At 41.8% G+C, this 12275-nt stretch overlaps 1 protein-coding gene across 6 annotated transcripts in view; it reads right to left on the bottom strand.

The window, feature by feature from the left end:
- The window catches only part of LOC133570883 (IQ motif and SEC7 domain-containing protein 1-like), a 236352-nt gene that overhangs the window by 178804 nt on the left and 45273 nt on the right, over nucleotides 1-12275 (bottom strand). For all 6 annotated transcript variants that reach the window (XM_061923749.1, XM_061923766.1, XM_061923741.1 and 3 more), the window contains exon 2: nucleotides 12035-12064. In XM_061923749.1, coding sequence (XP_061779733.1) covers nucleotides 12035-12064 — 30 coding nt within the window. The remainder of the gene's footprint in view (nucleotides 1-12034; nucleotides 12065-12275) is intronic.

Here is a 12275-nt window from a genome sequence, read left to right as displayed (position 1 = left end):
GGTTCTTTTGGCTCATGGGACTCCTGAGGCAGCAGACAGGTACCGACAGGCCAAGCGGTGTGCGGCTTCAGCGGTCGCGGAGGCAAAAACTCGGACATGGGAGGAGTTCGGGGAGGCCATGGAAAAAGACTTCCGGATGGCTTCGAAGCAATTCTGGACCACCATCCGCCGCCTCAGGAAGGGGAAGCAGTGCAGTGTCAACACCGTGTATGGTGGGGATGGTGTTCTGCTGACCTCGACTGCGGATGTTGTGGATCGGTGGAGGGAATACTTCGAAGACCTCCTCAATCCTACCAGCACGTCTTCCTATGAGGAAGCAGGGCCTGGAGAATCTGTGGTGGGCTCTCCTATTTCTGGGGCTGAGGTTGCCGAGGTAGTTAAAAAGCTCCTCGGTGGCAAGGCCCCGGGGGTGGATGAGATCCGCCCGGAGTTCCTTAAGGCTCTGGATGTTGTGGGGCTGTCTTGGTTGACAAGACTTTGCAACATCGCGTTGACATCGGGGGCGGTACCTCTGGATTGGCAGACCGGGGTGGTGGTTCCTCTCTTTAAGAAAGGGAACCGGAGGGTGTGTTCTAACTATCGTGGGATCACACTCCTCAGCCTTCCCGGTAAGGTCTATTCAGGTGTACTGGAGAGGAGGCTACGCCGGATAGTCGAACCTCGGATTCAGGAGGAACAGTGTGGTTTTCGTCCTGGTCGTGGAACTGTGGACCATCTCTATACTCTCGGCAGGGTCCTTGAGGGTGCATGGGAGTTTGCCCAACCAGTCTACATGTGCTTTGTGGACTTGGAGAAGGCATTCGACCGTGTACCCCGGGAAGTCCTGTGGGGAGTGCTCAGAGAGTACGGGGTAACGGACTGTCTTATTGTGGCAGTTCGCTCCCTGTATGATCAGTGCCAGAGCTTGGTCCGCATTGCCGGCAGTAAGTCGGACACGTTTCCAGTGAGCCAAGGCTGCCCTTTGTCACCGATTCTGTTCATAACCTTTATGGACATAATTTCTAGGCGCAGTCAGGGCGTTGAGGGGATCTGGTTTGGTGGCTGCAGGATTAGGTCTTTGCTATTTGCAGATGATGTGGTCCTGATGGCTTCCTCTGGCCAAGATCTTCAGCTCTCGCTGGATCGGTTCGCAGCCGAGTGTGAAGCGACTGGGATGGGAATCAGCACCTCCAAGTCCGAGTCCATGGTTCTCTCCCGGAAAAGGGTGGAGTGCCATCTCCGGGTTGGGGAGGAGATCTTGCCCCAAGTGGAGGAGTTCAAGTACCTCGGAGTCTTGTTCACGAGTGGGGGAAGAGTGGATCGTGAGATCGACAGGCGGATCGGTGCGGCATCTTCAGTAATGCGGACGCTGTATCGATCCGTTGTGGTGAAGAAGGAGCTGAGCCGGAAGGCAAAGCTCTCGATTTACCGGTCGATCTACGTTCCCATCCTCACCTATGGTCATGAGCTTTGGGTCATGACCGAAAGGACAAGATCACGGGTACAAGCGGCCGAAATGAGTTTCCTCCGCCGAGTGGCGGGGCTCTCCCTTAGAGATAGGGTGAGAAGCTCTGTCATTCGGGGGGAGCTCAAAGTAAAGCCGCTGCTCCTCCACATCGAGAGAAGCCAGATGAGGTGGTTCGGGCATCTGGTCAGGATGCCACCCGAACGCCTCCCTAGGAAGGTGTTTCGGGCACGTCCGACCGGTAGGAGGCCACGGGGAAGACCCAGGACACGTTGGGAAGACTATGTCTCCCGGTTGGCCTGGGAACGCCTTGGGATCCCCCGGGAGGAGCTGGACGAAGTGGCTGGGGAGAGGGAAGTCTGGGCTTCCCTGCTTAAGCTGCTGCCCCCGCGACCCGACCTCGGATAAGCGGAAGAAGATGGATGGATGGATATTAATAATATTTAAACAATTACTGCAAAACTAAAATTCCTTTCCACAGTTAAGTAAGAATAACAGGGCAAATTAATGTTACACAGACGTTATTTATTTCCTTGCACTAAACCTGCAGAAAATAGTTCTTCTCAGGTTTCTCTATGTTTACATTTTCACACTTTGCACTATTTTCTTACACTTTATGACATATTCCTTGTTGTTAAGAGTTTATTGTTAAGTGTTCAATGTGATTTGACTCTTTTGTTTACACGGTTTTCCATGCTTGTGTTGACATTTCCTTTCTGCCTTGATAGCCGAGGGATTATAATCACAGGAAATTACATTTAAAATAAAATATATGTTTCTCCTGCTCTTTATTTTCCATAGGTCATTAAAAAATGTCAATAATTATTAACATCGACCGATATCATGATGGTTGGATGTCATGATTGTTGGATGTCATGATTGTTGGGTGTCAAGATGGTTGGGTGCCATGATGGTTGGATGCCATGATGGTTGGGTGTCATGATGGTTGGGTGTCATGATGGTTGGGTGTCATGATGGTTGGATGTCATGATGGTTGGATGTCATGATGGTTTGATGTAACGATGGTTGGATGTCATGATGGTTGAATGTCATGATGGTTGAATGTCATGATGTTGGATGTCATGTTGTTGGATGTCATGATGGTTGGGTGTCATGATGTTGGATGTCATGTTGTTGGATGTCATGATGGTTGGGTGTCATGATGGTTGGATGTCATGATGGTTGGATGTCATGATGGTTGGGTGTCATGATGGTTGGATGTCATGATGGTTTGATGTAACGATGGTTGGATGTAACGATGGTTGAATGTCATGATGGTTGAATGTCATGATGTTGGATGTCATGATGTTGGATGTCATGATGCTGGATGTCATGATGGTTGGGTGTCATGATGGTTGGGTGTCAAGATGGTTGGGTGTCAAGATGGTTGGATGCCATGATGGTTGGGTGTCATGATGGTTGGATGTCATGATGTTGGATGTCATGATGTTGGATGTCATGATGGTTGGGTGTCATGATGGTTGGGTGTCAAGATGGTTGGGTGTCAAGATGGTTGGATGCCATGATGGTTGGGTGTCATGATGGTTGGATGCCATGATGGTTGGGTGTCATGATGGTTGGATGTCATGATGTTGGATGTCATGATGTTGGATGTCATGATGGTTGGGTGTCATGATGGTTGGGTGTCAAGATGGTTGGGTGTCAAGATGGTTGGATGCCATGATGGTTGGGTGTCATGATGTTGGATGTCATTATTGTTGGATGTCATGATGTTGGAGGTCATGATGTTGGATGTCATGATTGTTGGATGTCATGATTGTTGGATGTCATGATGGTTGGGTGTCATGATGGTTGGGTGTCAAGATGGTTGGATGCCATGATGGTTGGGTGTCATGATGGTTGGATGGCATGATGGTTGGGTGTCATGGTGGTTGGATGGGATGATGGTTGGATGGCATGATGGTTGGATGTTATGATGTTGGATGCCATGATGTTGGATATCATGATTGTTGGATGTCATGATGGCTGGGTGTCATGATGGTTGGGTGTCAAGATGGTTGGATGTCATGATGGTTGGATGTCATGATGGTTTGATGTAACAATGGTTGGATGTCATGATGGTTGAATGTCATGATGGTTGAATGTCATGATGTTGGATGTCATGATTGTTGGATGTCATGATGTTGGAGTTCATGATGTTGGATGTCATGATTGTTGGATGTCATGATTGTTGGATGTCATGATGGTTGGGTGTCATGATGGTTGGGTGTCAAGATGGTTGGGTGTCAAGATGGTTGGATGCCATGATGGTTGGGTGTCATGATGGTTGAATGTCATGATGTTGGATGTCATTATTGTTGGATGTCATGATGTTGGAGGTCATGATGTTGGATGTCATGATTGTTGGATGTCATGATTGTTGGATGTCATGATGGTTGGGTGTCATGATGGTTGGGTGTCAAGATGGTTGGATGCCATGATGGTTGGGTGTCATGATGGTTGGATGGCATGATGGTTGGGTGTCATGGTGGTTGGATGGGATGATGGTTGGATGGCATGATGGTTGGATGTTATGATGTTGGATGTCATGATGTTGGATATCATGATTGTTGGATGTCATGATGGCTGGGTGTCATGATGGTTGGGTGTCAAGATGGTTGGATGTCATGATGGTTGGATGTCATGATGGTTTGATGTAACGATGGTTGGATGTCATGATGGTTGAATGTCATGATGGTTGGATGTCATGATTGTTGGATGTCATGATGTTGGAGTTCATGATGTTGGATGTCATGATTGTTGGATGTCATGATGGTTGGATGTCATGATGGTTGGGTGTCATGATGGTTGGGTGTCAAGATGGTTGGGTGTCATGATGGTCGGGTGTCAAGATGGTTGGATGCCATGATGGTTGGGTGTCATGATGGTTGAATGTCATGATGTTGGATGTCATTATTGTTGGATGTCATGATGTTGGAGGTCATGATGTTGGATGTCATGATTGTTGGATGTCATGATGGTTGGGTGTCATGATGGTTGGGTGTCAAGATGGTTGGGTGTCATGATGGTCGGGTGTCAAGATGGTTGGGTGTCATGATGGTTGGGTGTAATGATGGTTGGGTGTCAAGATGGTTGGGTGTCATGATGGTCGGGTGTCAAGATGGTTGGGTGTCAAGATGGTTGGATGTCATGATGGTTGGATGTCATGATGGTTGGGTGTCATGATGGTTGGATGGCATGATGGTTGAGTGTCATGATTATTGGATGTCATGATGGTTGGATGTCATGATGGTTGGATGTCATGATGGTTGGGTGTCATGATGGTTGGGTGTCATGATGGTTGGATGGCATGATGGTTGAGTGTCATGATTATTGGATGTCATGATGGTTTGATGTAACGATTGTTGGATGTCATGATGGTTGGATGCCATGATGGTTGGGTGTCATGATGGTTTGATGTAATGATTGTTGGATGTCATGATGGTTGGATGCCATGATGGTTGGGTGTCATGATGGTTTGATGTAATGATTGTTGGATGTCAGGATTGTTGTCATGATGGTTGGATCAACTTTCATGATGGTTGGATGTCATGATGGCTTGATGTAACTTTTGTTGGATTTCATGATGGTTGGATCCCACGATGGTTGGGTGTCATGATGGTTTGATGTCATGATTGTTGGATTTAATTTATTATTTATTATAAATGTATTATAAATATGTAAACAATTACTGCAAAACAAAAATTAATTTCCATAGTTAAGAATAACAGGGCAAATTAATGTTACACAGGCGTTATTTATTTCCTTGCACTAAACCTGCAGGAAATAGTTCTTCTCCGGTTTCTTCTATATGTTTTACATTTTCACACTTTGCACTATTTTCTTACACTTTATGACATATTCCTTGTTTTTAAGAGCTTATTGTTAAGTGTTCAATGTGATTTGACTCTTTTGTTTACACATGCTTGTGTTGACATTTCCGTTTCTGCCTTGATAGCCGAGGGATTATAATCACAGGAAATTACATTTAAAATAAAATATATGTTTCTCCTGTTCTTTATTTTCCATAGGTCATTAAAAAATGTCAATAATTATTATTATTATAAATATGTAAACAATTACTGCAAAACAAAAAGTAATTTCCATAGTTAAGAATAACAGGGCAAATTAATGTTACACAGATGTTATTTATTTCCTTGCACTAAACCTGCAGAAAATAGTTCTTCTCAGGTTTCTCCACGTTTACAATTTTCACACTTTGCACTATTTTCTTACACTTTATGGTGCATTTCTTACATATTCATGATTTGTAAGAGCTTATTGTTAAGTGTTCAATGCGGTTTTCCATGCTTGTGTTCACGTGTCCTTTCTGCCTTGATAGCTGAGGTTACAATTCAAATAAAAATACACTTTTAGCCTGCTCTTTATTTTCCATTGGTCATGAAAAATATCGATAATAACTGTATTTTTGGTTTTTCTATTTTTTTTGTATGTATTTATTTATTTATTTTTCTTTTTTTGGGGTGGGGGGAGGGGAACAAGTGTCTGTTTTCTCAGTACCTGTATTATGATTTCCCTATCAAAGGAATAAATAAATAGTATTTTTTTTAAAAGAGGAAAATTACAAATTTGAATTAAAATTTCTGAAATAAAAAAAAAAAAAAACATTTTTATAATCAAGCGATATAGAACAGCGATATCGTGATACCGTTTTCAGCCGTATCGCCCAGCCCGAGTTTAATTCGCCACTTTTGTATGCATGGGCTAGCATCCAGTTAAGCGAGAGACAAACTCTCCAAAGCGTGAGAAGAACTTCACAGACATGAAGTCTCCTTCCTTCCATGCAACAATGGTGTGCTAGAAGGTTCTCCTGCAGCTCACGTCTACAGAACAAGGGCTGATCCACTCCAGTGGGCCAAAGAGGACTTGAAGAAGAAGGCTCGCCCTCCTCCCTCTTCTATAGGAGCATCGTCTCCATGGCAACCAGAAGGAGAGGCTGGCTGCTTGTGTTCCCCATGGAGAACTTTAGCGAGGGAGGACACACTGGACGGATTCTGGTCCGGCAAGCTGACATGTCCCTGGACCACACGGGATGTGAGTTGGTCTGCTCCGTGAAGCAAGACACAATCTTCTTGTGGTTCCAGCAACACGTCAGTGCAGTGAGAGGTCAGACACGTTCTTATGTCGCCATCTTGCTTTGGATCCTTCATCATCAAGTCCTGGTTATAATTGTTCTCCAAGGCACTGCTGGCAGCTCTTTGTAGAACAACTAACTCAAAATAATTATTTAATTATAATAATAATAATCATCATAATTATAATGATAATAACAATAATAATGACAATAACAATAATAATAATAACAATAAAAATAGTAACATTAACAATAATATTAATAATAATAATAATAATAATACTAACAATAGGGGGACAAGCGGTAGAAAATGGATGGAAATGGATGGATGGATAATAATAATGATGATAACAATAATCATAATGATAACTATAATAATAATAATAATAATAATAATATTAATAATAATTTAAAAATAAATAAAAATAATAATAATAATAATAATAACAATAATCCATCCATCCATTTTCTACCGCTTGTCCCTTTTGGGGGCGCGGGGGGTGCTGGAGCCTATCTCAGCTGTGTTCGGGCGGAAGGTGGGGTACACTCTGGACAAGTCACCACCTCAGTGGCCTAGCGGTTGAGAGTGTCCGCCCTGAGATCGGTAGGTTGTGAGTGGCACTCAGCATCAAGGGTTGGAATTGGGGGTTAAATCACCAAAAATTATTCCCGGGCGCGGCCACCGCTGCTGCCCACTGCTCCCCTCACCTCCCGGGGGGTGCACAAGGGGATGGGTCGAATGCAGAGGACACATTTCACCACACCTAGTGTGTGTGTGTGTGTGTGTGTGTGTGTGTGTGTGTGTGTGTGTGTGTGTGTGTGACAATCATTGGTACCTTAACAATAATATTAATAATAATAATAATAGTAACAAAAATAGTAATAATGATCATAATAATAATAATAATAACAATAATAACACCAATAATAATAACAATAACAATAATATTAAAAATAATAATAACAATAAGAACAACAATAATAATAATAGTAATAATAATAATAATAAACAATAATGATAGTTATTATTATTATAACTATAATAATAATAATAACAATAATAATAGCGATAATATGAATACAATAATAACAATAACAATAAAATCAATGATAATAATAATAATAATAAGAACAATAATAATAAGAACAACAATAACAACAACTAGATGATTCAGTATTTGGAGTAGATGGACCAAGTGTACCAGACCATGGTTCAGTATTACAAGTAGATGGACCACGTGTACCAGACCATGGTTCAGTAATACAAGTAGATGGACCAAGTGTACCAGACCATGATTCAGTATTAGGAGTAGAAGGACAAAGTGTACCAGACCATGATTCAGTATTAGGAGTAGAAGGACAAAGTGTACCAGACCATGGTTCAGTATTACAAGTAGTTGGACCAAGTGTACCAGACCATGATTCACTAATACAAGTAGAGATGTCCGATAATATCGGCCTGTCGATATTATCGGCCGATAAATGCTCTAAAATGTAATATCGGAAATTATCGGCATTGGGTTTTTTTTTTATTATCGGTATCGTTTTTTTAATTTTTTATTTTTTTTATTAAATCAACATAAAAAACACAAGATACACTTACAATTAATACACCAACCCAAAAAACCTCCCTCCCCCATTTCTGTTATTAATATTCCTACATTATATATCAATATATATCAATACAGTCTGCAAGGGATACAGTCCGTAAGCACACATGATTGTGCGTGCTGCTGGTCCACTAATATTACTAACCTTTAACAGTTAATTTGACTCATTTTCATTAATTACTAGTTTCTATGTAACTGTTTTTATATTGTTTTACTTTCTTTTTTATTCAAGAAAATGTTTTTAATTTATTTATCTTATTTTATTTTATTAATTTTTTTTAAAAGGACCTTATCTTCACCATACCTGGTTGTCCAAATTAGGCATAATAATGTGTTAATTCCACGACTGTAAATATCGGTATCGGTTGATATCGGTATCGGTTGAAATCGGTATCGGTAATTAAGAGTTGGACAATATTGGAATATCGGATATCGGCAAAAAGCCGTTATCAGACATCCCTAATTACAAGTAGATGGACCAAGTGTACCGGACCAGGATTCAGTATTACAAGTAGATGGACCAAGTGTACCAGACCATGGTTCAGTATTTGGAGTAGATGGACCAAGTGTACCTGACCATGATTCTGTATTACAAGTAGATGGACTAAGTGTACCGGACCAGGATTCAGTATTTGGAGTAAATGGACCAAGTGTACCAGACCATGATTCAGTATTGGAGTAGGTGGACCAAGTGTACCAGACCATGATTCAGTATTAGGAGTAGATGGACCAAGTGTACCAGACCATGATTCAGTATTAGGAGTAGATGCACTAAGTGTACCAGACCATGATTCAGTATTAGGAGTAGATGGACCAAGTGTACCGAACCATGATTCAGTATTAGGAGTAGATGGACCAAGTGTACCAGACCATGATTCAGTATTGGAGTAGGTGGACCAAGTGTACCAGACCATGATTCAGTATTAGGAGTAGATGGACCAAGTGTACAAGACCATGATTCAGTATTTGGAGTAGATGGACCAAGTGTACCTGACCATGATTCAGTATTAGGAGTAGATGGACCAAGTGTACAAGACCTTGATTCAGTATTTGGAGTAGATGGACCAAGTGTACCAGACCATGATTCAGTATTTGGAGTAGATGGACCAAGTGTACCGAACCAGGATTCAATATTAGGAGTAGATGGACCAAGTGTACAAAACCATGATTCAGTATTAGGAGTAGATGCACTAAGTGTACCAGACCATGATTCAGTATTAGGAGTAGGTGGACCAAGTGTACCAGAACATGATTCAGTATTAGGAGTAGATGGACCAAGTGTACCAGACCATGATTCAGTATTTGGAGTAGATGGACCAAGTGTACCTGACCATGATTCAGTATTAGGAGTAGATGGACCAAGTGTACAAGACCTTGATTCAGTATTTGGAGTAGATGGACCAAGTGTACCAGACCATGATTCAGTATTTGGAGTAGATGGACCAAGTGTACCGAACCAGGATTCAATATTAGGAGTAGATGGACCAAGTGTACAAAACCATGATTCAGTATTAGGAGTAGATGCACTAAGTGTACCAGACCATGATTCAGTATTAGGAGTAGATGGACCAAGTGTACCGAACCAGGATTCAGTATTAGGAGTAGATGGACCAAGTGTACCAGACCATGATTCAGTATTAGGAATAGATGGACCAAGTGTACCAAACCATGATTCAGTATTAGGAGTAGATGCACTAAGTGTACCAGACCATGATTCAGTATTAGGAGTAGAAGGACAAAGTGTACCAGACCATGATTCAGTATTAGGAGTAGAAGGACAGAGTGTACCTGACCTTGATTCAGTATTTGGAGTAGATGAACCAAGTGTACCAGACCATGATTCAGTATTAGGAGTAGAAGGACAAAGTGTACCAGACCAGGATTCAGTATTAGGAGTAGAAGGACCACGTGTACCAGACCATGATTCAGTATTACAAGTAGATGGACCAAGTGTACCAGACCATGATTCAGTATTAGGAGTAGAAGGACAAAGTGTACCTGACCATGGTTCAGTATTAGAAGTAGAAGGACAAAGTGTACCAGACCATGATTTAGTATTAGGAGTAGAAGGACAAAGTGTACCTGACCATGATTCAGTATTAGGAGTAGAAGGACAAAGTGTACCAGACCATGATTCAGTATTAGGAGTAGAAGGACAAAGTGTACCGGACCATGATTCAGTATGAGGAGTAGAAGGACAAAGTGTACCAGACCATGATTCAGTATTAGGAGTAGAAGGACAAAGTGTACCAGACCATGATTCAGTATTAGGAGTAGAAGGACAAAGTGTACCGGACCATGATTCAGTATGAGTAGAAGGACAAAGTGTACCAGACCATGATTCAGTATTAGGAGTAGAAGGACAAAGTGTACCAGACCATGATTCAGTATTAGGAGTAGAAGGACAAAGTGTACCAGACCATGATTCAGTATTAGGAGTAGAAGGACAAAGTGTACCAGACCATGATTCAGTATTAGGAGTAGAAGGACAAAGTGTACCAGACCATGATTCAGTATTAGGAGTAGAAGGACAAAGTGTACCAGACCATGATTCAGTATTAGGAGTAGAAGAACAAAGTGTACCAGACCATGATTCAGTATTAGGAGTAGAAGGACAAAGTGTACCGGACCATGATTCAGTATTAGGAGTAGAAGGACAAAGTGTACCGGACCATGATTCAGTATTAGGAGTAGAAGGACAAAGTGTACCGGACCATGATTCAGTATTAGGAGTAGAAGGACAAAGTGTACCGGACCATGATTCAGTATTAGGAGTAGAAGGACAAAGTGTACCGGACCATGATTCAGTATTAGGAGTAGAAGGACAAAGTGTACCGGACCATGATTCAGTATTAGGAGTAGAAGGACAAAGTGTACCGGACCATGATTCAGTATTAGGAGTAGAAGGACAAAGTGTACCGGACCATGATTCAGTATTAGGAGTAGAAGGACAAAGTGTACCGGACCATGATTCAGTATTAGGAGTAGAAGGACAAAGTGTACCGGACCATGATTCAGTATTAGGAGTAGAAGGACAAAGTGTACCGGACCATGATTCAGTATTAGGAGTAGAAGGACAAAGTGTACCGGACCATGATTCAGTATTAGGAGTAGAAGGACAAAGTGTACCGGACCATGATTCAGTATTAGGAGTAGAAGGACAAAGTGTACCGGACCATGATTCAGTATTAGGAGTAGAAGGACAAAGTGTACCGGACCATGATTCAGTATTAGGAGTAGAAGGACAAAGTGTACCGGACCATGATTCAGTATTAGGAGTAGAAGGACAAAGTGTACCGGACCATGATTCAGTATTAGGAGTAGAAGGACAAAGTGTACCGGACCATGATTCAGTATTAGGAGTAGAAGGACAAAGTGTACCAGACCATGATTCAGTATTAGGAGTAGAAGGACAAAGTGTACCAGACCATGATTCAGTATTAGGAGTAGAAGGACAAAGTGTACCAGACCATGATTCAGTATTAGGAGTAGAAGGACAAAGTGTACCAGACCATGATTAAGTATTAGGAGTAGAAGGACAAAGTGTACCAGACCATGATTCAGTATTAGGAGTAGAAGGACAAAGTGTACCAGACCATGATTCAGTATTAGGAGTAGAAGGACAAAGTGTACCGGACCATGATTCAGTATGAGGAGTAGAAGGACAAAGTGTACCAGACCATGATTCAGTATTAGGAGTAGAAGGACAAAGTGTACCAGACCATGATTCAGTATTAGGAGTAGAAGGACAAAGTGTACCAGACCATGATTCAGTATTAGGAGTAGAAGGACAAAGTGTACCAGACCATGATTCAGTATTAGGAGTAGAAGGACAAAGTGTACCAGACCATGATTCAGTATTAGGAGTAGAAGGACAAAGTGTACCTGACCATCCTGGACGTGTCTCCTTCACACCTGCAAGACCAACACAGCAGAGTGAGTGATATCAGGAGGCATGTCCGATACTACCAACATGTATTGCAATACTTTTAGAAACCAAAAACCCCACAAAGAAATCAGTAATGGTTTCAATTGAACAAAACATTTTCTGATACATGAAACATAAGTTTTTATTATTATTTTTTTATCATTCATCATTTATTACACATCAAGAAGAAAGTTGTCC

This window comes from Nerophis lumbriciformis, linkage group LG01 (genome assembly GCF_033978685.3).
Source record: "Nerophis lumbriciformis linkage group LG01, RoL_Nlum_v2.1, whole genome shotgun sequence".
Classification (NCBI taxonomy): Eukaryota; Metazoa; Chordata; class Actinopteri; order Syngnathiformes; family Syngnathidae; genus Nerophis; species Nerophis lumbriciformis.
The sequence above is the reverse complement of the archived record's forward strand: the minus strand, read 5'-3'. Positions and strand labels throughout refer to the sequence as shown.